The 25337-nt window shown below is 49.2% G+C and overlaps 1 protein-coding gene across 1 annotated transcript in view; it reads left to right on the top strand.

Moving 5' to 3' along the window:
* The window catches only part of SPTBN2 (spectrin beta, non-erythrocytic 2), a 1201559-nt gene that overhangs the window by 706704 nt on the left and 469518 nt on the right, over positions 1 to 25337 (top strand). Inside the window, exons 19-20 of the mRNA XM_030217767.1 lie at positions 10469 to 10732; positions 18351 to 18575. Of these exons, the coding sequence (XP_030073627.1) occupies positions 10469 to 10732; positions 18351 to 18575 (489 nt within the window). The remainder of the gene's footprint in view (positions 1 to 10468; positions 10733 to 18350; positions 18576 to 25337) is intronic.

The following is a 25337-nucleotide window of genomic DNA, read 5'->3' on the forward strand; positions in this document are numbered from 1 at the left end:
TTGATATGCTGCCTTTCTGTGTTTTTTGCAACTACATTTGAGGTGGATTACATAATATATACAGGTACTTATTTGTACATGGGGCAACGGAGGGGTTAAGTGGCTTGCCCTGAGTCACAAGGGGCTGTAGTGGGAATTGAACCCAATTCCCAAGGATCAATGTCTGCTACAATAACCATTAGGCTACTCCTCCACTCCGCAACAAGGCACTGAAATCCTCTTTGTGGAAGATGATAGAATGGTTTACCAAGAATAATTTAAAATTGAATGATTCAAACACAGAGATACTGCAGGTTGGCCAAGCAGATTATTTTGTGGAATTTTCCCCCATATTTGGTAGAAGATATTCACTGTATTCCATCAGATGTATTTAGGATGAGTTTAGACTCTCTGGATATATTGAAAGTGTATGGGTAATTGCAAAGCTGGGCACGTGAAGTTACATTCACCATAATTGGCACTTATGTGCACAAGTGCAGTAAGTGCTATTCTATAAGGGCGTGCGTAAGTGTGTAAATAAGGGGGCATACTTGTGCATGCATTTTACAGAATACTATAAGTTGCATGCACTGCATGGTGAACTTAGGCACTCCAGTTTACGACAGCCATAGACCTGGTGTAAATGGGCATGTCTAAAAGTAGGCATGTCGATGTCAACATATGCTAATATTCTGTAACAGATTCTTGGCACCAGGGTGCCATTATAGAATTGGCACTCACCGCATAGCATCAGGGCGCCTAAATTGAGGTGTCAAATTATAGAATATTAGTGTAACAGGTTGCCTATAGTGAGGTGCCAATTGCATGAGTGAGTTATAGAACACTAGCACATGCGTAACTGTAACAGTTACACACTTAAGAGCTAGATGCATGTTTAGCAATATTCTACAACTTTAGCGTGCAGCTGCCTTAGCGTGTAAATGCAAAGAGGCATTCACAGAGGGAGGTACATGGGTAGATATTGGGCATGTCTCCTACTTACATGCGTAACTTACAGAATATTGTAAGCTACACATATAAGTGCCACATTTAGACATATGCATTTACCTGCTATTGATATGGCACAAGTGGGTGAACCTATATGTAGGTGCAAGGATTCCAACTTATGCTAATATTCTGTAACAGAATCTTGCCACCCAGTTATAGAATTGTCCCCCTATAGACTAAAGTCAAATGGTGCCCAAATTTGGGCACCGAAAAAAGTGCGTGCAGAGTGATATTGAGGGGCATAATCGAACGTCGCCGGCCAAATAGATCGCCGGCGATCTATGTTGGCAGCGGCGCTACAGCTGACTGGAACCGTATTATCAAAAAAGATGGCCGCCCATCTTTTTTTTCAATAATACGGTTTAGCCCGGCCAAATGCCTTTGAGATGGCCGGGTTTGTTTTTCAGCGATAATGGAAAGTTATGTCGGCCATCTCAAACCCCAGCCAAATCCAAGGCATTTGGCCATGGGAGGAGCCAGCATTTTTAGTGCACTGGCCCCCCTGACATGCCAGGACACCAACCAGCCACTCTAGGGGTCACTGCGGTGGACTTCAGAAAAGCTCCCTTACTTAGGGAGCTGAGCCCCCCCAACCACCCCCCCCCCCAAACCCACTACCCACAAATGTACTGCACCCACTAAAATTGCTCCAGGGACCTGCATACAGCCTCTAGGACTTATTGCTGCTGTATAACTTTGGCACACCAGTTCACACCTGAAGACTAATCTCTCTGAAAAAGTCCTTTCTTGAAATAACCACGTTTACTCACAGTTAACTGCAGATCAGAGGTTGTACCCCACTGGCAAAGAGTCCCCTGGTACTAAGATTAGCAGTAGGTCAGAGCTGGCACAATGGTGTACAATGCCCTCTTTCAGCACCATGCAAGGTAAGAACTACGTTCTCTAACGTGGCTAACACAGGAAAGGGAACTAAAACTGGCTTACAAAAATGGCCCCTACCGCATGGACTACAACAGGAAACAAAACAGGGCACACTCTGACCCAGTTAGCAGGGGGGAAAAGCACCATGCGAGTAGAGCCCAGTACCCTACACCCACCACAGTGCATTGCTAATGTGACTCTGCAGGGCACCTAACAGAAAAGGTGTCACACTCACCCGAGAGCCACATCGCAACCAGGGAAAGGCTGTCGGAGGATATAACACATTCTGCTGTCATGGAGGTGGGCACGGCATTTGAGGCTGGCATACAGGCTAGCAAAAAAGGTTTTTAGTTTTATTTTTTTAGTATGGAAGGGGGTTGGTGACCACTGGGGGAGAATGGGGAGGTCATCCCCCATTCCATCCAGTGGTCATTTGGTCAGTTGGGGCACCTTTTTGAGGCTTGGTCGTGAAAATAAAAGGACCAAGTAAACCCGGCGAAATACTGCTTCCATATCATCATGCTGATCAATCCATAGACTGGTGGGTTGTGTCCATCTACCAGCAGGTGGAGATAGAGAGCAATCCTTTTGCCTCCCTATATGTGGTCATGTGCTGCCGGAAACTCCTCAGTATGTTCTCTATCTCAGCAGGTGGTGGTCACACACAGCAGCAGCTCTGGCTAGGTCTCCAAGCCTAATTTTTAGGTTTTGTTGAGTACCTGGGGTTGAGGGCTCTTCTTGAGCAAGTGCAAACCTGGTGGCGCCAGGTCCCTCCTTTTCTCCCCCCTCCCGCTGGCTCCGTTAAAAAAAAAAAAAAAAATTTTGGACGTCCTTAAAGGTGTTTATTTCGACGTTTTTTTAAACGTTTATTGCAGCTACTCACTGGGACACCAGGTCGTTACAGCTCGGAGCGAGAAGCAGGTAATTTTTACCTTTTTATAGCGGGCAGGGGGTTCCCCGATCGATCTCCATGTGGCCTATGGCGTCGGAGGGCGAGGGCGCGAAGAATCGCTCCCCGGACCGCGTGTGCGCTTCTAGCGGGGATGCTGGGGTCTTAAAGTCTGATTCGCCCTTGTTGGGTGTCAGTTCGGAGGCCGGTCAGTGTCCCGGGTCTTCCTCTGGTGCGGCAGTTTTTCCCGCCATAAACACCCATCCCCCGCTGCTCGCCTCCGCCATCTTGGCCGGCCACTCTGCTCGGACGGCTTCTTCTTGGGCCGCTCTTGAGCTGGGAGACGTTAATGCCATGGCCGCCCTTGATTTGGGCGACGGCAAAAAAGAGGCTAAAGTTAAGCGCCGTTCTTCCCGCGCGGCTCCTTCGCGGAGTGTTGCGCCGGACGCCATCTTGGATGCGCAGCATGTTTCTCCCCCACTCTTGCGAGCGCCGGTTGAGGGTGCGTCTAGGGCTGTGGCCCAGGCTGCTGAAGTGCACAGTCGAGGGGGTTTCTCCCCCGAGTTTATTTTGCTGCTGCATCAGGCCTTCCTTATGCAAAACGCTGCCCTTTCTCCCTTGTCCGATAAAGGGGTTGAGGCCCCTGGAAGTAAACGCCCTCGGGTGGATTCCCAGGCCTTAGAGGACTCTGTTTCCTCTGATGTAGATGAGGGCAGCGTATCTGAGTTCTCCCAACGGTCCTTTGGGGATTCCTTGGAGGAGACGGATTCCCGCTCGGATGGAGCGGATGACCCCTCTGCAGCGCGGATCTTTCGCTCAGAGGATTTGCCCAACCTGTTAGTGCAGGCCATGAGCATTTTGAAGATTTCCTCTCCAGAGGACGTCTCTCCCTCAGCCCCTGTTGGCTCCGCCATTATGCTGGGGACGAAGCGCCCGCCTAGAAACTTCCACGTGCATGATGCCATGCACACCTTAATTTCGGCTCAATGGGATGTCCCGGAAGCGAGCCTCAAAGTGGCTAGGGCTATGTCCCGCCTCTATCCTTTGCCTGAAAGTGAACGGGAGGCCTTTCTTTGGCCTACCGTGGATTCTTTAATCACTGCGGTGACTAAGAAAACGGCGTTGCCGGTGGAAGGTGGCACGGCCCTAAAGGACGCCCAAGACAGAAGATTGGAGGCGGCCTTAAGGTCGTCCTTCGAGGCGGCTGCCTTAAGTTTGCAGGCCTCAGTTTGCGGCTCCTATGTGGCCAGGGCGTGCCTCACGATTGTGCAGCGGGCTTCCCCCTCGGATCCTTCCTTGAGGGTTGATTGGCCGGCCCTGGAATCGGGCTTGGCTTATTTGGCAGACTTACTGTATGATGTCTTAAGAGCCTCGGCTAAAGGTATGGCTCAGACAGTCTCTGCGCGGCGGTGGCTTTGGCTGAAACATTGGTCTGCTGACCACGCCTCTAAGTCCCGCCTGGCTAAGTTGCCTTTTAAAGGCAAGCTGCTCTTTGGGGTCGAGCTGGACAAAATTGTGACCGATCTCGGCACGTCTAAGGGCAAGAGGTTACCAGAGGTCAGGGCTCGGGCCAGTGCTCTCCCCGGTATCTCCAGAGGACGGTTTCAGGAAGCCAGTCGGTACCGCCCAGGCAAGTCGGGCTCCTCTGCCCCCTCTTCCTTCAAGAGGAATTTCTCCCCCAAGCAGCATTCCTTTCGCAGAGACCGCCGTCCCGGAGGTGCGCCCTCCGGTTCTCCCCCAGGGTCTCGTACCCAATGACGGGGTCCTGGTCCATGGCCCAGTGCAGATTGGAGGACGCCTGTCCTCGTTTCTGGGCGAGTGGACCAGGGTAACTTCAGACGCTTGGGTGCTGGAAGTCATCAGAGACGGCTACAAGCTAGAGTTCTGCCGACCCTTAAGAGACGGGTTTGTACTCTCTCCCTGCAAGTCTCCGGTCAAAGCTGTGGCAGTGCAGCAGACCTTGGACAATCTGATCCGCCTGGGTGCGGTCGTTCCGGTGCCAGAAAATCAGCTTGGCAAGGGACGTTACTCCATTTACTTTGTGGTACCAAAGAAAGGAGGTTCTGTACGGCCTATCCTCGACCTCAAAGGGGTCAATCGGGCCCTGAAAGTTCGGCACTTTCGCATAGAGACTCTCCGCTCTGTTCTAGCGGCAGTGAAGGCAGGGGAGTTCCTGGCATCCTTGGACATCAAGGAAGCGTACTTGCATATTCCCATCTGGCCTCCTCATCAACGCTTTCTGCGTTTTGCAGTCCTGGGCCGACACTTCCAGTTCAGAGCCCTCCCGTTCGGGTTGGCTACTGCTCCGCGGACCTTCTCCAAAGTAATGGTGGTCATCGCGGCCTTCCTGCGGAAGGAAGGAGTACAAGTCCATCCTTATCTGGACAACTGGTTGATCCGAGCCCCCTCTTATGCAGAGTGCGGCAAAGCTGTGGACCGGGTGATTGCTCTTTTGAGCTCCCTGGGGTGGATCATCAACTGGGAGAAAAGCCAGCTGCGCCCGACTCAGTCCCTGGAGTATCTGGGAGTTCGATTCGACACCCAAGTGGGCAGAGTGTTCCTGCCGGACAATCGGATTGTCAAACTTCAGGCTCAGGTGGACCAGTTCCTAGTAGCCTCTCCGCTTCGGGCTTGGGACTATGTGCAGCTGTTGGGCTCTATGACGGCCACGATGGAAGTAGTGCCCTGGGCCAGGGCTCATGTGAGACCACTACAACACTCTCTGCTGCAGCGCTGAACCGGTGTCGGAGGATTATGCTGTGCGCCTTCCCTTGGACCCAGCAGTGCGCAAGGCGCTGAGCTGGTGGCTGAAGACAGACAAGTTGTCTGCAGGGATGCCTCTTGTGACCCCGGAGTGGACTGTCGTCACGACGGACGCCTCTTTGACAGGCTGGGGAGCCCACTGCTTGGGAAGGACAGCGCAGGGGCTCTGGTCTCCTGCAGAGGCAAAGTGGTCTATCAACCTCCTGGAACTCAGAGCCATTCGGTTGGCGCTTTTGGAGTTCCTCCCGGTACTGGCGTTGAAGCCAGTACGGGTCCTGTCGGACAATGCCATGGCTGTGGCCTATGTCAACCGCCAGGGAGGTACCAAGAGCGCCCCTCTAGCCAAGGAAGCCATGAATCTATGCCAGTGGGCGGAAGTGAACCTGGAACAGCTGTCAGCTGCCCACATTGCCGGAGTCATGAATGTCAAGGCGGACTTTCTCAGTCGCCATACCTTGGATCCCGGAGAGTGGCAGTTATCGGCTCAGGCATTCTTGGACATCACGAAGCGCTGGGGCCAGCCGAGCCTAGATCTGATGGCGTCATCGGCCAATTGCCAAGTGCCACGCTTTTTCAGCAGAGGACGGGACCCTCGATCTCTGGGAGTAGATGCTCTTCTCCAACAGTGGCCGACACAAGAGCTTCTCTATGTGTTCCCGCCCTGGCCCATGTTGGGCAGGGTACTAGACCGGGTGGCAAAGCATCCGGGCCGGATAATCCTGGTGGGTCCGGACTGGCCCAGACGTCCCTGGTATGCGGACTTGATCAGGCTCTCAGTGGACGACCCTCTGCGGCTGCCAGTGGAGCAGGGCCTGTTGCATCAGGGTCCCGTGGTGATGGAGGATCCCTCCCCCTTTGGTCTTACGGCCTGGCTATTGAGCGGCAGCGTCTGAGGAAGAAGGGCTTCTCAGACAAGGTCATCGCCACTATGCTGAGAGCGAGGAAGCGCTCTACTTCTACTGCTTACGCCAGGGTTTGGCGTACCTTTGCAGCGTGGTGTGAAGCAGGCTCACTTTCTCCCTTCACTGCTCCAATTTCTTCAGTGCTGGCGTTCCTGCAAGAAGGTCTGGAGAAAGGCCTGTCGCTCAGTTCCCTTAAAGTCCAGGTAGTGGCTCTGGCTTGCTTCAGGGGCCGCCTGAAAGGTGCTTCCCTGGCTTCGCAGCCAGATGTGGTACGTTTTCTCAAGGGAGTTAATCACCTGCGCCCTCCTCTGCACTCAGTGGTGCCTGCGTGGAATCTCAACCTGGTGCTAAGAGCCTTGCAGAAGCCGCCTTTTGAACCCTTGTCGAGGGCATCTCTGAAAGACCTGACGTTGAAAGCAGTCTTTTTGGTGGCTATCACTTCAGCCGGAAGAGTTTCCGAGCTCCAGGCACTCTCATGTCGAGAGCCTTTTCTGCAGTTCACTGAGGCAGGAGTGACTATTCGCACAGTGCCTTCCTTCCTGCCCAAGATTGTTTCTCGCTTCCATGTGAATTAGCAGCTCTGTCTCCCTTCCTTTCGTAGGGAGGACTACCCAGAGGAATACTCTGCTCTCAAATATCTGGATGTGAGACGAGTCATCATCAGATACTTGGAAGTGACCAATGATTTCCGGAAATCGGATCATCTGTTTGTCCTGTTTGCAGGTCCTCGTAAGGGTCTGCAGGCTGCTAAGCCTACAGTGGCAAGATGGGTCAAGGAAGCCATTGCAGCGGCTTATGTGGCCGCGGGGAAGATGCCGCCTATCCAGCTGAAGGCTCACTCCACTAGAGCTTAGGCGGCCTCGATGGCAGAGGCCGGGTCCGTCTCCTTGGAAGAGATTTGCAAGGCGGCAACTTGGGCATCGGCCCATACCTTCTCCAGGCATTACCGCTTGACTGTGGCTGCTCGGGCGGAGGCCCGGTTTGGAGCTTCAGTGTTGCGGTCAGGGATTTCAATGTCCCGCCCTGGGTGAGTACTGCTTCGGTACATCCCACCAGTCTATGGATTGATCAGCATGATGATATGGAAGGTAAAATTATGTATCATACCTGATAATTTTCTTTCCATTAATCATAGCTGATCAATCCATAGCCCCTCCCAGATATCTGTACTGTTTATATTCTGGTTGCATTTCAGATTCAAGTTTAGTCTTCAGTTCTTGTTCAGGAGGACTTCGTGTTCAAGTTTTTTCAATTGGATTCTTCAAGAGTTGAGACGAGTTTGTGTTACAGTGAGCTGTTGCATTCCTCTCCCCTCCGTTTTACGGGGCTGGATTGAGACATAAATTCTGCCGGCGCTCCCTCCCGCTTCGTGCGGCTGTAGGGCAGCTTTGTACCCCTCCCGCTTCGGCGGTGTTAGGGTCAGTCAGCTCCTCCCGCGGTTGCGGTTGCAGGATAAGCCAGATCCCCCCGCATCGGCGGGGTGGTGTCCCTCCCCCGCTCCGCGGGGATGAGCTGGACGGATTCCCCTCCCCCACTTGTGTGGGGATGAGCTGGGTTAATTCCCCTCCCCCGTTTCGGCGGTGGTGAGCTGGGCAGAGTGTCCCTTTGTGGGTGTAATTCTCTAAGTGCTGAGTCCTGCGGATGGAGCTTGGATATCGACATACTGAGGAGTTTCCGGCAGCACATGACCACATATAGGGAGGCAAAAGGATTGCTCTCTATCTCCACCTGCTGGTAGATGGACACAACCCACCAGTCTATGGATTGATCAGCTATGATTAATGGAAAGAAAATTATCAGGTATGATACATAATTTTACTTTAACGCTGCTTTTTTTTTTCATTATCGGCGAAAGCCGGCCATCTGGTAGCCACGCCCATGCCAGCCCATGTCCCGCCTTCACTAATCTACCGACACGCCCCCTTGAACTTTCGCCGGCGAAGCGACGGGAAAGCGGCAATGCTGTCAAAAATGCCACTTTCGATTATACCAATTTCGCCGTTTTTAAGAAATCGCCGGCCATCTCCCGATTTGTGTTGGAAGATAGCCGGCGATCACTTTCGATTATAAGCTGGATTCTATAAATGACAGTCAGAATTGGGCACTGTTATAGAATAGCACATAGTGCTGAGATCCGTGCCCAACGTTGGGCATGACGATTTACAACAACTGACACCTGGTGTAAATCCTTGTACGTACATTAGACACGGATTGCCGAATTCAATAATACTGCATGCATCTTTAATGATTGTAAGAATGTAGGATTATGCAGAATAGAAATTTGGATAAATAAATGAAAAATAAATATAGGTAATGTGAGTGGAAATGAAAAAGGACAAAGTAAGGTACTAAGCTAGCAAAGGGAATAGACTGAATTATAGATGCTAAAAGATTTCTAAACTTGGAAATAAAACAGTAAGAATAAACCCAGTTAAATAGTCAGCTAGGTTTAAAGAAGATCAGAGATTAATTTAAGCCTCTTAGACATGAACTTCAGACTGTAAGCTCTCTGAAGCAAACACATCAAGATGATTTTTCATAGCATTTTAGAAGCTAATCTTGCAGTGTATGGAAAGAGACCTATTGAGTATCCAAAACCTTAAATCTATGGACCCAAGTTAAGCATTTGAGCACTTGGCCAGGTACCCTAATCAGGCTTCAGATGGAGACCCAGATGTTTGATGTGGTTTGGAAAATCAACCTTATTGTCTCTGCACAATAGCTCAATTGCCTTACATTCTGCTCAAATGGAGGTGTAGCCTAATGGTTAATGTATTGGGCTTTGATCATGGCAACCTGGGTTCAATTCCCACCATAGCTCCTTGTTGCCTTGGGCAAGTCACTTAACCCTCTATTACCCACCTACAAAAAGCTTAGGTTGTGAGCCCTCCGGGGACAAAGTACATATGATGTGTATGTCTAATAGTGTATAGAAGTGATTATTATTATTTATTTATTGGGATTTATTATTAACAGTCTTTATGAAGAGATTCATCCAAGGCAGTGTACAGGAGGTACAGTTTAATATTTTCTTAACAGCTTAAGAATAGTAAAATAACTAAGAATAAACATAAATACAATAAAAGAGGTAAACTTGAAAACACTAAATTGAAACCTAATAATAGAACTACTGTAAAACAGTATAAAAAATATACATACTTATTAATAGGGAAACCATAATGGCCTATCTTTGTAAAAAGCAATCCAGTATACTGAAATCTGAGACTAGCCTGGACAGGGGCAATAACCCCCAGTTTCTATATATGGCACCCAAAATTGTGCACCCAAGTTGCAAACACATTTTACTTGAGTAATGAGCTAACTAGCAATAATTGGGTGCTCACAAGCAATTATTGCAGTTAATTGGTTCAAATTAGAACTTGCACATACAACTTGCTAAGTGTTATTCTAGAAAGATCTGTGTGCAAATCTTTTATCATGCAACTGAAAAGGGTCATGGGAAGGGCATGGGTGCATCAGGGGCATTCACTAAAGAACTGCACAGTATTATAGAATTCAGGGGATCCATGCCTAATTTATGCACCAGAATTTACACCAGATATCAGTTGGAGTAAATCTTCATGCCCAAAGTTGGGTGCGGATCCTGGTGCTTTAAACTATTCTATAAATGGTGAGCAACTTGAAACATTGTTTATAGAATAGGGCTCCGTGCTGATTTTTTGGGGCACCATTTACTGAATCTGGTCCTTAGCGATTATTGCAGTAAAAACCATTCAAATAATAGTGCATATTATAGCATAGTACTCTGCTTAAAAAGTGAACACAAAATACATTAAAACATCTTAATAGCATAGGGGGTAGGTGAAGGTAGAATATATAGACAGAGAACACAGAGAAACACGCATTTAGATGGAAAATAAGGAGGCTAACTTAAGGGGAAATTGTTTAAGGAGTCAGAAAAGATGCATGTGTGGTAAGCAAGTCCTACTGTAGTAAGTGTAGCCAATGTTGATCCAGTGGCACTTTGTAAGGCTGAGATACCCAATCTCTCTCTCTTTCTCTTTGTCTATGTGGCCCCTTACAGGAGGGTCAGCAACTATTGGTGGAGAAGCCAGAACTGGAGCCTATAGTGCGGGAAAAGCTAAGTGCTCTACATAAGCTCTGGGATGAGCTGGAGTCCGCAACACAGCTGAAGGCCCAGTGTCTCTTTGATGCTAACCGGGCAGAACTATTCACCCAGAGCTGTTCAGCCCTAGATAGCTGGTTGGAGAACCTGGAGGGGCAGCTACACTCTGATGACTACGGGAAGGATCTAACCAGCGTCAATATCCTGATCAAAAAACAGCAGGTAATGGGATTTACAGACCATACCTTGGATCTTCCATATAGTGGCAAGATGAGACATGAGCAGAGAGAGGGCAGAGCTAATAGTAGTCTGAATATCACTGCTTTCTGGATAACTCTCAGGATAAAGTTAGGACAGAAAAATTGTTGTCCTAACTTTAGCCAGTTAGCTCTCTGGATAGTGGGTTCAATATTGCTGCTATCTGGATACAGAAAGTGAAAGTGCCTTGTTGCTTTGTAGCTTTTACTATATGAGACGTGGGGTAAGGAATAATATATTGTAGAGGAATATATTTGAGTTATTCCCCAAGTTTTCCACGTCATCACTGTGACCCCTGACGCAGGTGCTAGTCACCAAAACACGGCCCGTGTCAGGTCTTTTTGTCAAGGCTCATTCATTAAAGAACTGTGTTCCAATTTTAAAGGTCCGTGGTGCTGTTTTTTGGATAGTGCCAACACTGACCACACTGCAAGGATATTCATTTCTAGCTGTAATCTATGTACCAGTGCTGAATATATGTTTTATTTATCTGCCACAGCCAGCATTTAAAAATAGTGCTAACTGCTGCACTAAATATTGACCTGAGAGTGTATAGTCCAGGCCTTGTTACTAACATCTATAGATCAGGCAGAGTGTATAGATATGGCTGTGGTATATGGACCAGACATCTTTCTGGTATAGAGACTGAGCATTATTACCAGGGTGTCCAGACAGAGCATAATTATAATGAATCACAGACCATGCCTTTTGTCCCCAAATTAGGGAAGATTTGACAGTATGCAATAGATAGCCAGCTATTTCTGTCATCTGTATTTAGATATAATTTTGCCTACAATCTGGCTAGCTGCAGTTGAAAATTTTCCTAAATCTAGCTAATTATAAAATAGGCAGCAATAGTTGGACCTGCTGTACCTGTGTTCAGTCATAAATGACTAAACTTTACAGACTAGTAGTAAACATTCACTGTAGCCACCTAATTTTCTTTTACTGCCCAAACATGTCCCTCAGAATGCCCACTTGGTGGTAGATATTTAGCCACTGGCAGTCAGCGTATTTTGGCTACCACCGTGGTTAAGTGTAATATTCAGCACTTAATTGCATAAGGTGAGCTGCATAAAGATAGGACTGTGTTTTATGTGGTCCTGTTTATGTGGTTACCTTATGTAGTTAAGCACTGAATATCAGCACTTAGCTGAATAAGTTCCAACTCCACTGACAAAACGGGTTTTGGCTTAGGTGCTAACTAGCCATGTTACATAAGTACATAAGCAGTGCCACACTGGGAAAAGACCAAGGGTCCATAGAGCCCAGCATCCTGTCCACGACAGCGGCCAATCCAGGCCAAGGGCACCTGGCAAGCTTCCCAAACGTACAAACATTCTATCCATGTTATTCCTGGAATTGTGGATTTTTCCAAAGTCCATTTAGTAGCGATTTATGGACTTGTCCTTTAGGAAACCGTCCAACCCCTTTTTAAACTCTGCTAAGCTAACCGCCTTCACCACTTTCTCCGGCAACGAATTCCAGAGTTTAATTATACCACGAAGAAAACTTTTCTCCGATTTGTTTTAAATTTACTACACTGTAGTTTCATTGCATGCCCCCTAGTCCTAGTATTTTTGGAAAGCGTGAACAGACGCTTCACATCCACCTGTTCCACTCCACTCATTATTTTATATACCTCTATCATGTCTCCCCTCAGCCGTCTCTTCTCCAAGCTGAATAACTCTAGCCTCCTTAATCTTTCTTCATAGGGAAGTCGTCCCATCCCCGCTATCATTTTAGTCGCCCTTCGCTGCACCTTTTCCAATTCTACTATATCTTTCTTGAGATGCGGCGACCAGAATTGAACACAGTACTCAAGGTGCGGTCGCACCATGGAGCGATACAACGGCATTATAACATCCTCACACCTATTTTCCATACCTTTCCTAATAATACCCAACATTCTATTCGCTTTCCTAGTCGCAGCAGCACACTGAGCAGAAGGTTTCAGTGTATTATCGACGACGACACCCAGATCCCTTTCTTGGTCCGTAACTCCTAACGTGGAACCTTGCATGACGTAGCTATAATTCAGGTTCTTTTTTCCCACATGCATCACCTTGCACTTGCTCACATTAAACGTCATCTGCCATTTAGCCGCCCAGTCTTGTAAGGTCCTCTTGTAATTTTTTACAATCCTGCCGCGATTTAACAACTTTGAATAACTTTGTGTCATCAGCAAATTTAATTACCTCGCTAGTTACTCCCATCTCTAAATCATTTATAAATATATTAAAAAGCAGCGGTCCTAGCACAGACCCCTGAGGAACCCCACTAACTACCCTTCTCCATTGTGAATACTGACCATTTAACCCCACTCTCTGTTTCCTATCCTTCAACCAGTTTTTAATCCACAATAGGACATTTCCTCCTATCCCATGACCCTCCAATTTCCTCTGTAGCCTTTCATGAGGTACCTTGTCAAACGCCTTTTGAAAATCCAGATACACAATATCAACCGGTTCCCCTTTGTCCACATGTTTGTTTACTCCATCAAAGAATTGAAGTAAATTGGTCAGGCAAGATTTCCCCACACAAAAGCCATGCTGACTTGGTCTCAGTAATCCATGTCCTCGGATGTGCTCTGTAATTTTGTTTTTAATAATAGCCTCTACCATTTTCCCCGGCACTGACATCAGACTCACCGGTCTATAATTTCCCGGCTCTCCCCTGGAACCTTTTTTAAAAATGGGTGTTACATTGGCCACCCTCCAATCTTCCGGTACCACGCTCGATTTTAAGGATAAGTTGCATATCATTAGCAGTAACTCCGCAAGCTCATTTTTCAGTTCTATCAGTACTCTAACCATTTCTGGCCATTTAAATCTCTTTGAATGTCGACCCCTTGTTTTTATAAATTGAAATTACATCAGTTTGTGATTATTTTTCACTTAATGATTTGCAGCTGATTGTTCAGGCTTTAATATCTACATTTGACTATTGTAATAGTCTTCTGAAAAAATTGTTAGAATCCAGCTGATACAAAATACTGTAGCTAAGATTATCTCTCTATATAAAACGCACCTCCAACGTTCTAATGAAGCCTCACTTACTCAACGTTCTAAAAGTGAGGCGCCAGAGATCAATTTTCCTCCAATAGTGTCTGCCCCGCCCACGCGTCCAACGTGATGACAGCACAACATGTTGCCACAACTCCAACCCTCCACCCACACACCGAAAACACTGCACCCGTTCGCTGCAGCACTTCACTCCCAGGGACGTGCCCAATTGTCCCCGGGAGTACAAAAACTACACGCTGGCTATCGCACCGCTCCACCAAGAACCGGCCCCTAACAACGCCTCCCCCGTCCAAAACCCACAACAGTGCTCCTCAAAGAACCGGCCCCCGACACTGCCTTACCTGTCGGAAAAAAGAACGGAACATCCAGCCCCGCTCGGGGACCTACACAATCGTCCCAGAGTACCAAAAAAAAAAAAATAGCCCCAGCAAAAAAGATCCAACCTACAAAATATCGTCACAGCAGCAGCAAAAAAAAAAAGGGAAATGCCCAGAGCCTTTCAGCAACAGCATCTAACCACCCAGAAACAACTTTAAACGAATCCCCCTTCAAAATATTGTACAAGCAGCAGCAAAAACCAACACTCCTGCCCACACACTCTCTCTCATCAGAGGGAAGGAGAGGAAGGGAAGAAAAGAAGGGGGTCATGGAACTTACAACTACACACATACACTCTCTGACACACTGTATCTCTCTGACAAACACACAAACACACTTTCATACACTCAGTAACTCTTACACACACAATATCTCTCCCATACACTCTGTGACACACACTCTGACACAGTCACAACCTCTCACTCTCCACACATAACAGCAATAGGGAAAAAAAAACCCTGCAAACTCCTGTAACACAATAAAGGCTGACTCCCCTACAAACAAACAAGGTACAGCTTAATTTAACCAACCAAAAAAAAAAAACCTTAAGCTAATCACCCCCCCCCCCTCAAAACCCACTTCAATCACAAAGTGCCCCCCACACACAGACACTCATGCACGGTCACAGTTCCCCAACCCCGCAAACCCCTAATGTGACTCTCACACCCATACACAATTACTGATGTCTCGCACACACTCTCACACACTGATGCACTCTGACTCATCGCCCACCACTGTGGTCCTGCCCACACACTCTCTCTCATCAGACGGAAGGAGAGGAAGGGAAGAAAAGGAGGGGGTCATGGAACTTACAACCAGTGGCGTAGCCAGACCTGACATTTTGGCTGCGCCCAAAGCTAATATGGGTGGGCACTATATATATATATATATATATATATATATATAGTGAAGTGCTTACCCCACCCAGAAATTCCACAACAATTAAATTTAATAGTGCCTAGGCCCCTGCTACTTTAATTTTTAAAAAATTAGACGTTAAAATTATGATGTAAAAAAAAAAAAGCATTTAAAATTTTATTACCTGCAGTGCTGGACTGGGCTGGCAGCTGCTTGGAACTCATCTCGAAGAACTTTTCCCACGTTTCCAGGGCCAGGCTCGCACTAGCTCAATGCTCAACCCTGTAAGCGACAGCGTGCACTGCGTGCAGCTATTGTTTAGCCTGCCCTGATGGCCACGAGGGAGCGGAGCGAGGCTGAGCTGAGGCTAAGTACGCCGCCGCGCATAGCCACGTCATACCGCGTAGGATGGAACAACGAGCATTGCGACGCGACCTGCATTTCAGTGCTGCTGCCACTGCGTGCCGACCCAAATTTGCCTCTCTGCAAGCCCGAAAGTGCTACCAGGGTTACGCAGCGCTGTATAATTTAACAAAGAAGGACAGTCCCTGCTCAAAGGAGCTTACAATCTAAAGGACAAAAAAGTGCAGTCAATCAAATTGGGGGCAGTCTAGATTTCCTGGAAAGAGGTACAATGGTTAGGTGCCGAAAGCGGCATTGAAGAGGTGGGCTTTGAGCAAGGATTATTAGCACTGTATTAGCAGTGGCCTTCATTTCTTCCCTATTAAATAGGCAAGAAATGATGGATGGGAGTGTGGGGGGAAGAGACCACTCACTACAAACGTTATCCTTTATAGTCTGTCTCATGACAATAACTCCTAGTGCACAACAGAAGAGAAAGTTTGGAACCGCAGATCCAGGTCTGTGTGTGCAATGGGTGCTGAGCAACCCAATATTGCGCAAATGCCTTCATTGTGTCAGGTGATGGGTAATTTGCTGTTGTGTTTAGTACTCATAATGATTTTGAACAGTTGGCACCTATGTTTGGAAGCAGGGCCACTAAGGTACCAGTGGTCAGGCCCACGCCTCCTAGAAGCAGTTGGACTAGTTCATCTTTCAGGTATGCCTCACTAAGCCCAGCCCTGGAGCGGTTCTCATACGAACCTGACTTACTCGCCCCCAAAGTGGGGGAGGGGTTCACTAATACAACTGCAGAAACATTATTCACACAAAAACATTACCTCCCTAGCACCCATTTCAAAACACTTATATCCCTTAATATCAAACAGAAAAAAAAAACTCCAAAAAAAACCACATGCTAGCGCCCGTTTCATTTGTTTCGGAAACGGGCCTTTTTTACTAGTTTGTTATAAGAGAAAGTTTGATAGTGTTACATCTCTTCTGATTTTGCTGCATTGGTTACCTTTTGCTGCGTGCATTGAATTTAAGGTATTATGTTTGCCTTTCAAAGTTTTGAATGGCCTTTGTTCTCTAAATTTAGCACATTCTCTGACTTTGCAGTCTTTGGAAAGTTCTTCCAGAGAAATTTATCAATATCAGTTCAATTTTTTTTCTTATTCTACAGTTAAGAGGATGCATTATTGCAAAAACATTGTTTACTATTAATTTGAACAAAGTATGTGGAATTCTTTTCCTTTGGAATTAGTCTGTGAAAAAAGTTATTCTTTAAGAATCTTAAACTTTGACTTTTTGGAAATTATTATTTTTAAATCTTGCTATATCTTTTTAACTGATTTATAATGTGTTTTAATTAATGCAAATCATTTGACTGTGGCCCCTTCAATTAAACATTCCCTTGCAGCAATTTTTTAAAAAGTTATATTACACCACGCCAATGAGTGATGAAAATCACTGGGGTGCTATATTTTACACACTAATGCCAAGCTTGTGTGCCTGGTAAGTGTGTAAGAAGAATTAAGTAGCCCCTCATTTTACAAGTGTCTGTTTTCCCCATGTCAAATGGCAAGCCATCAATGGGGAGACACGGGTGACTGCATATGTTTTTAGGGGGTGACAGTTTAGGGGTAAGGCAAAAACTGAGACCTCTACCCATAGGAGCCAACTTTTCAAAATTATTGGGGGTGCTAAGTCCAATGGAAATATTCCCTCCCTGGACACATACAAGGAATTTTTCCAATATTGGGGGTGCTCAAGCACCCACAGAGTCGACTCCAATGCCTCTACCTGATTGTAGTGTACGCAAATGCAGGTGCCCATATATACTTAATAGGTAAATGATGCATCAGTAACGTTGTGTGGATTCTATTCTATTCTTTTCTATTTGGGTTTTGTATACCGTCCATTCTTCCAAAAAGAGGATTCACAGCAGTTAACAAACTATAAGGCTCTCAAACATTAGAGGGCATTACAATATAAATAATACACAATTCATTAAAAAGTACAACCATTAAGTTTTCAAAGCCTTTCTAAGTAATGCCAAACCTATCAACAACATAGGTAACTCATGCCAAATCTGTGCTCCATGAAAAGGGAAGGAACCCTCATATGACTTTAACCTAATATTTTTATAATCAGGGTAGCCTAATTGCAGTGTACTCCTGGAAGAGGGAATCTCACTTTTGAACACAACAGGGAAGGACCCCCTCCACTGTGGTGTTCAGCAGCACTATAGTAGAAATCCTATGGTTACTGGCAACCATAAAATAATTTGCCTATGAATATTTTTGATAGGTTACCAAATGTTTACCAGGGTTTTTGTTTCTATTATTGAGCTACCAAACATGTTTAGGATAGGTATTATCTGTATTAGCTATACCTATTGGTTAAAGCAGTAGGTTGAAAACTAGGGAAGCCAGGGTTCAAACCCTACTGCCACTTGCACAAGTCACTTAATTTTCTATTGTCTCAGGTGCAAATTTAAGACTGTAAGCCCTACAGGGACAGGAAAATACCTAATGTACCTGAATGTAACTCTCCTTGACCTACTACTGAGAAAAGTGTGAGGTAATCAAAATCCATTACCATGCATATTGTGAATCAATATAAAACCCCACACAATCACTGAAGACCTATAAGACAATTCTACCATACAGCACTAACTTCCAGGAGTCACAACAAGGACATACCTAGGAAAAGACATCGCTGTAAACATTGCAGTGAGCAGTAGAACATCAGTACACTTATTGGGAAAACTAATGGCTTAGTACTAATCATTCAATGCCTTTTTTACGTATGAAGAATATAGATAGAGCCTCACAGAGTATAGAATAAGTAACATAATTTGGGCACCTAAGTTATAGCACCCAGTTATGGCATTGCTCCTTAGATGATTACAGTATTCCCAGAGGCATAATGATCAGATTGTGAAACTAAGTAGTGCTTTCTGTTCCTCCCTTCAGATGCTAGAGAGTCAGATGGAGATTCGGGAGAAGGAGGTGGAAGCCATTAAGACCCAGGCACTGGCTTTGAGCCAGGAGGATGCGAACAAAGACGAGATAGATTCCAAGCCCTGGAATGTGGAAAAGAAGTTTAACGGGTTGCGTGGCCCACTGTGTGAACGGCGCAGGCTACTTCTTGCATCTAAGGAGGGGCACCAGTTCAACCGGGACTTGGAGGATGAGATTGTGAGTATCAGGGGCAATGTGGGCAAGGGTACCCAGCCACATCCCTTTGAAACAGTATCTCCGGTGTTTGTACTGAGAGGTAGAAGATTTAGGGAACAAGTGAGATTGAAACATAAGAACATAAGAAAACTCATGCTGAGTCAGACTAAGGTCTATCTAGTCCAGCATCCTGCCTCTAACAGTGGCCAGACGTTTAACTCATTTCAAGGGATTAAAATTGGCTCTCCAAGTCTACCTGGCTAATATTTTTTTATGGACTTTTTCTCAAGGAACTTATCCTAACCTGTTTTGAACACCCCCTTCCTTACCGTCCAACCCAGACCAGTCCACATGAGTGGGTTGTGGCCCCCTGCTAGCTGATGGAACTATAAAAAAACAGTTGAGCTGACTTCATCTCCCTTATAGGGGGCTGGTGTTGCCTTCAGCTCTTCAGTATTTCTCTGGTTCTAGTAGATGGTGCAGATATATAGCTTGGTGCGGTAACTACAAGTAGGCCGCTCTTGGTAATCTGAGATTCCTGATGGAGGATATTTGAAGTCTGGAAGACTCTGCAGGTAATAGTCCTTTGGGGCTGATTTCCCTCCTCCCTTGGGAGCAGGCTGGAGGGCCAGGATTGGCTAAGTGCAATCCACAGAGCCAAGGAGTGCTAAAGCTGGTGGTACCTTCCCTTTTCTCCCTGCTGTCCTCCCCCTTACTTTTTGGAGGGGGGGATCAGAGGAAAGTTCACAAAGTGCTGGCTGAATAATATATTTTTTTTTTTTTGGGGGGGGGGGGGGGAAGCCTTAAACACAGTCTCTTCCCACACTGCCTTTTTGTCTCCTATGGTGCTGTGTTTTTAATTGGGATTTAGTTAGGGGGTCTGAAGTTTTCACATACATATTCTTTCCCTCCAGTATGTCTGGGAAACAAGAGATGACACACTGCAACTAAGTCATGGCAGTTCAGTCTGTCAGCTGGTGATCTGGCATGGGAGCAAGCAGGCAAACAGGCACCAGGTAGGCGAGTGTAGTTGATATGGAGGAACTAACATAGTAACATAGTAAATGACGGCAGATAAAGACCTGAACGGTCCATCCAGTCTGCCCAACAAGATAAACTAATTTTAACATAGTAACATAGTAACATAGTAGATGACAGCAGAAAAAGACCTGCACGGTCCATCCAGTCTGCCCAACAAGACAACTCATGTGTGCTACGTTTTGTGTATACCCTACTTTGATTTGTACCTATGATTTTCAGGGCACAGACCGTATAAGTCTGGCCAGCATTATCCCCGCCTCCCAACCACCAGCCCCGCCTCCCAACCACCGGCTCTGGCACAGACCGTATAAGTCTGCCCAGCACTATCCCCGCCTCCCACCACCGGCTCTGGCACAGACCGTGTAAGCCTGCCCAGCATTATCCCTGCCTCCCAACCTCCAGTCCCGCCTTCCACCACTGGCTCTGGCACAGACCGTGTAAGTCTGCCCCGCACTATCCCCACCTCCCAACCTCCAGCCCCGCCTCTCACTACTGGCTCTGCTATCCAATCTCGGTTAAGCTCCTGAGGATCCATTCCTTCTGAACAGGATTCCTTTATGTTTATCCCACGCATGTTTGAATTCCGTTACCACTTTCATCTCCACCACCTCCTGCGGGAGGGCATTCCAAGGCAGTTGTTGGAAGGAGGAGGAGGTGCGGTTGGAAGCTCTGCTAGTTTCCAGAGAGGAAGGGAGTGAGGCCAGCTCCTTGCTCCACCATGCGGCAGGCCCGGGGGGAGCATGCCTCAGGAAAGGCCCAGGCTCGGGGGCCCGGGACCTGAGGGCTGGGAGGAGTGGTTCCCTCACTGGGAAACCCCCGGAAAGGAGGGAGAGGAGCCCGGTAGATCGAAGGGCACTGCAACCCCAGGGCGGAGGTGTGAGCAGCAGCCCCCCCCCACTGCCTCGCAATATCTGGAAGGTGAGGGGGGAAGAACGCTGGAGCCGGCTCAGAAGGAGAGTTTGGAAGACCCGGAACGGGTAGTGGATGCATGGCGGCCAGAGGCTGGGGAGAGTGAGGAGAGCGAATCCTCAGATGACGATGAGGTGGACTTGGTGGAAGGCTGGTATGATCCGGACGACCCAGCAAGCAGGATAATTGCTATTGTGAGGCGCATTAAGAAGGAAGAAAAAGAGGTGGTCGAGCTGGGGAAAAGAGTTAAGATGGCGCACACGATGTGCAGGTTAGCCCCCGAGGAACATAAGCGGATGTATGAGAAAGAAGAGGCACGGCTAGTGAAAATGCTGGCCAGAAAGGAACGGTTAGTGATAAAGTTGAAAAGGGGCTCAGGAAACCCTCTGCAGGAACTTTATTGTAACCGGGATCGGATGTCCTCTATGCTAACACCAGGAGGTGCAGGGGGGCTGGGATCCCGACAGGAGCAGGTAGGGGGTTCACAGTCCCTCCCCGTTATCCTTCATGAGGCAGCTGGCCACACAGTCCGGTGTGGGGGAGCAAGGAACAAGTAAGAAGGAAAAACAGCAAGTCCAGATACTGGAAGTAGCAGATGGGAACATGGAGTGTGCCCTTTACACAGCGGAGGTGGAGGTACCTGGAGATGATGATGGCGTGGGGGACCAGGCGGATGAAGAGGCACCACTTGAGGGGACGGTGCAGGTGAGCCACGAAAGGCAGAAGCCGTCATTGCTGTTGGTGGAGGAGTCCGGACGGATTGCTGAGCAGCTGGAGTTGACTGGGCATCAGAATCCTCACCCACTACATGCGGAGGAGAGAGCGGTTGATGCTGGGAAGGCAGAGGATGGAGGCCTTCAGGGCAGTGGACACGGAGAGCGGACTGGTCACCAGTCGGCGAGGGATGATTCCTCACCAGGTGCAGAGCAGGCTGGGAGTTCTTCGGCGTTGACGGGGGTGCATGCGGAGGACCCGGGAGAAGAGAGGCAATACGCCAGCGACATGTCCCCAGGCATGGAGACGGAGGTAGCAGGCCAGGAGAGCTTGGCAGTGGAGAACCCGAGGAGGGAGCAGGAGAGCCCAAGGAAGGAACAGGAGGAGCTGGCCTATGGGAACAGTGGAGTGTCTGAGGCCCCGCCCCGAGGATTGGACGTCAGAAGGAGTTCGGGGGCAGGGTGCCTGGAAGCTCCGGTACTGGACAGCATTGCACAGCTGACGAGGGACAGTTCGGCCCCAGAGCGGACCCTGGTTATCGCAGGGACAAGTGTGGACGCTTTGAGGGCAAGTCTGGACGCTGTGGGGGACGATGTTCGGGTAGTAGAGACACGGGAAGGGGCTGTAATAAGGGGAGAGGGGGGAATGGAAGGGGGGCAGGGGAGGGGGGATGGGGTTGGGTTGGGAGAGAAAGGGGGAGGCGGGGGTAGGGTGGGAAGTAGTATAGGGGGTGGGGGAGGGGGCGTTGGGGACAGGGGTCTCGGTCTTTTGCAGCAGTGGTTCAGGGGAAGGGGGGGAGGACAGAGTGGAATTGGGAATATGGGCAGGGGTTTTGAGGGGTCAGGGAGGGGGTCTGGTCAGCTGCCAAAAAGGCGTAATGTGGTGCAGTTGAAGTGGGTAGGGGAGGGGGCGATGCCATCCCGGGAGTTGGTTCTGCGGCAGGTGATGGGGCTGGGATTTATCCCGGAGGATTTCTATGCCTGCATCCACCCCGTCAATGTCCCAGAATATGATTTAAGTTTCCTGACCCAGAGGGGCTTGGAGGAGTTTTGGGAAAGGTATGAGGGAGTGAGGGGGGTGGGGGAATGGAGGGGTTTTAAGGCTATCCCGATTAGTCAGCCGGACCTGGTGCAGGTGACCCTGCTGGTACGTAATGAATCCCTGTCCAGGGCTGACTTGGAGTATTGGCTGCAACGGTATGCAGAGCTGCGATCCCCGTTATCCAAGTTGCCGGATCCTAGCCGGGTTTGGGCAGGGGGATGGGGAGCGCTGGTCAGGTTGCGGCAGGTAGGGCACGTAGTGCAGCACCTCCCCTCGGTGGCTTTCCTCGGCCGTGATAGAATACTATGCTTCTATAAAGGACAGCCACGACAATGTTTTAAATGTGGTTCGTTCAGACATTTTAGTATGTCGTGTCCTGTGTTAAAGTGTGGGAGGTGTGGGGATATTCGACATGCCACAGAGGATTGCATTTTGATTCGCTGCAATCTGTGTGGTAACCTGGGACATGTATTTAGGGACTGTCCACAGGCATCTCATAATGGGGAGGGGGAGGTAGGGAGTGAGGAGAGCGATGGGAGGGTGGACGGGGAAGGGGTGGGGGTTTGGCAGGGGCTGGAGGCAGGGGGGCAGGGGAAGGCGGGGGAGGGGGATTGGGTGCAAGTGGTACGGAAGAAGGGGAAGGTAGGGAAGGTGGGGGTTGGGAACTGAAGGAGAAGGGGCAGAAGGGGTCAGGGGGGGAATAGGTATCAAGTGCTGGGGGAGGAGGCAGAAGAGGAGGAGATGCGGAGGGAGGAAGGGGAGCAGATAGGGGGAGGGTGGAACAGAAAAGGAAGTTGGGGGAGGGACGGGTGGGGGGTAGGAAGAAGGGGGTTCAGGAGGGAGGAGGAGGAGAAGGGGAAGGAAAGGTGGAGGAGGAAGGGGGGAAGGAAGGGGATGGAGGGCAGGATGGGAGGAAGAGGAGTAAAAGGAAGGCGGAGGGAGCGGAAAGTAGGGTTCGGGACCCTCCGAGGAGTTGGGGGGGCAAGTGGAAGTGGAGGAGGGTTTGGAAGAGGTTGTGGAGGGGGGGGGAAGGGGACGGGGGGTGAGGGGTTGGGGGTGATGAGGAGGATGAACAGGAGGATGGAAGGGGGTGGAGGGGGCGAGCTTGATGGGGGGGTGGGAGGGGGGATTGAGGATGCAGGGGGTGGTGTGCAAGTGGCCCTGGATCCGGGGGGGGGGGGGGAACGGGGGCGGTCTGGAGGTGGTGGTACAGTGGAGGAAGGAGGGTTCGAGGGGCTGACGGCTTCTACGGCTGACAATGGCAGGGCTTCTTCTGACGTTTGCCTCGCTTAATGTAGCGAGTATCGCCTCGGCTAAGGCACAGTGTCTGGCGTATGATACGTTTGCTCGGGTGCGGGCTGATTGTTTTCTGCTGCAGGAGACGCGGCTGAGGTTGCTGGAAGAGATTCGGCGAGCAAAACGGGCCTGGAGGTGGGGACCCTCGGTATGGGGGATAGCGGGGGAAAGGTATGGGGGGGTCGGGATTCTATTTAAATCCCAGGAGGTTAACATCCAGAGTGGTGGAATTGGGGGTGGGAAGATGTCTGGTAGTAGATGTGATTTGGGGGGGGAAGGGCTTTGAGAGTGGTGAATATATATGGGCCCCAGAGTAAGAAGGAGAGAGTGGGTTTGTTTGGGAAAATCAGGCCCTATCTCTGCACATCCCGCCAGATTCTTTGGGGGGGCAATTTCAATAGCATTCTTAGAAAACAGGATAGCGGGGGTAGATCGGCGCAGGTACGGTATGACGGAGTACGATTGGCGGGGATTATGAGGGAAGCAGGGTTGATCGATGCACATATGGAGTTTTGTGGGGAGGCGGAGGGGTTCACGTTCTTTCGAGGGCAGTGTAGGAGCAGAATAGATCGGTTTTTAGTGCGGCGGGGGGTGTGTGCTGGGGGGCCGTGGGTAATGAATGTGGACTTCTCGGATCATCGTATGGTCCTCCTCCGGGTTGGGGGGGGGCAGCCAATAGGCCGGGAAGGGGGTTATGGCGGTTGAATCTGAAGTGGTTGCAAGATGAGAGGATACGGGAGGATTTTTTGGGGGTTTTGGAAGACCAAGTTAGGGTGCAGGGAGCCTTTCGGTCGCTTGGGGGATGGTGGGGATGAGGTCAAACGACGGGCATGGGGGGTTTTCTTACGGCAGGCCAGGAAGGATGGTAAGGAGCGGACGAGGTTGGGACTAGCAGTTAAACAGAGGAGGGATAAGCTGATTTCCCAGGGGGGACGGGAGGAGGAGATCAGGGAATTGCAGGACCTCTTGGAGCAAGTGCAATACAACCAGTATGCCTCCTTGGTGTACGAACGGGACTTCGGGAAGCTAGTTAACCCGGATCCCTTTGCCTGTTGTAGGGAACGACGGGAGCACAGGGTGGTGGAAAAGGTGAGGGATGCTGGAGGGATTTTGCAGGAGTCTAAGGAAGGGATCCTTGGGGCAGTGGGGGCTCATTTTTCGGGATGTTTTGCTGCCCAGGGGCTAGATGAGGAATTGATGGAACATTACGTGACAGGTACCCCGGGGATAGGGAACTGGGGTCCTCAGCTTCAGGTCTTATTACGGCCTTGGACATTGGGGGAAGTGGAGGAGGCCATTGGGGCACTTCACAAGCGGTCATCGCCTGGGCCGGACGGCCTGCCGGCTGAGTTTTACCAGGCTTTCCGGGCCCGGTTGGGGCCGATTTTGTTGCAGGTGTGGGAGGTGGCCCGCGTGGAGGGGTCCCTTCCGAAGTCTTTGACGGAGTCGGCCCTGGTCCTGCTCAGCAAGGGGAAGGACCCTACGGAATTGGCCAATTGGCGGCCTATCGCGTTACTCAATACAGATCGTAAGATTTTTGCATGTATGCTATTCCAGAGGATGAGACAGGTGTCCGGGCCTCTGTTGGCGACCTCACAGGCGTGTGGGGTACAGGGACGGGGGGTTCTAGAGGCAGCGGCCTGGGTGCGGGAGGGGTTCGAGCGTAGCAGGGAGGGGGGAGACTGTTAGTAGCCCTGGACCAGGAGAAGGCGTTTGATCAGGTACAATGGTGTTTTTTATGGAGAGTGTTGGGGCATTATGGATTCCCGAAGGAGTGGGTAG

This window comes from Microcaecilia unicolor, chromosome 11, assembly GCF_901765095.1.
Source record: "Microcaecilia unicolor chromosome 11, aMicUni1.1, whole genome shotgun sequence".
Lineage (NCBI taxonomy): Eukaryota > Metazoa > Chordata > Amphibia > Gymnophiona > Siphonopidae > Microcaecilia > Microcaecilia unicolor.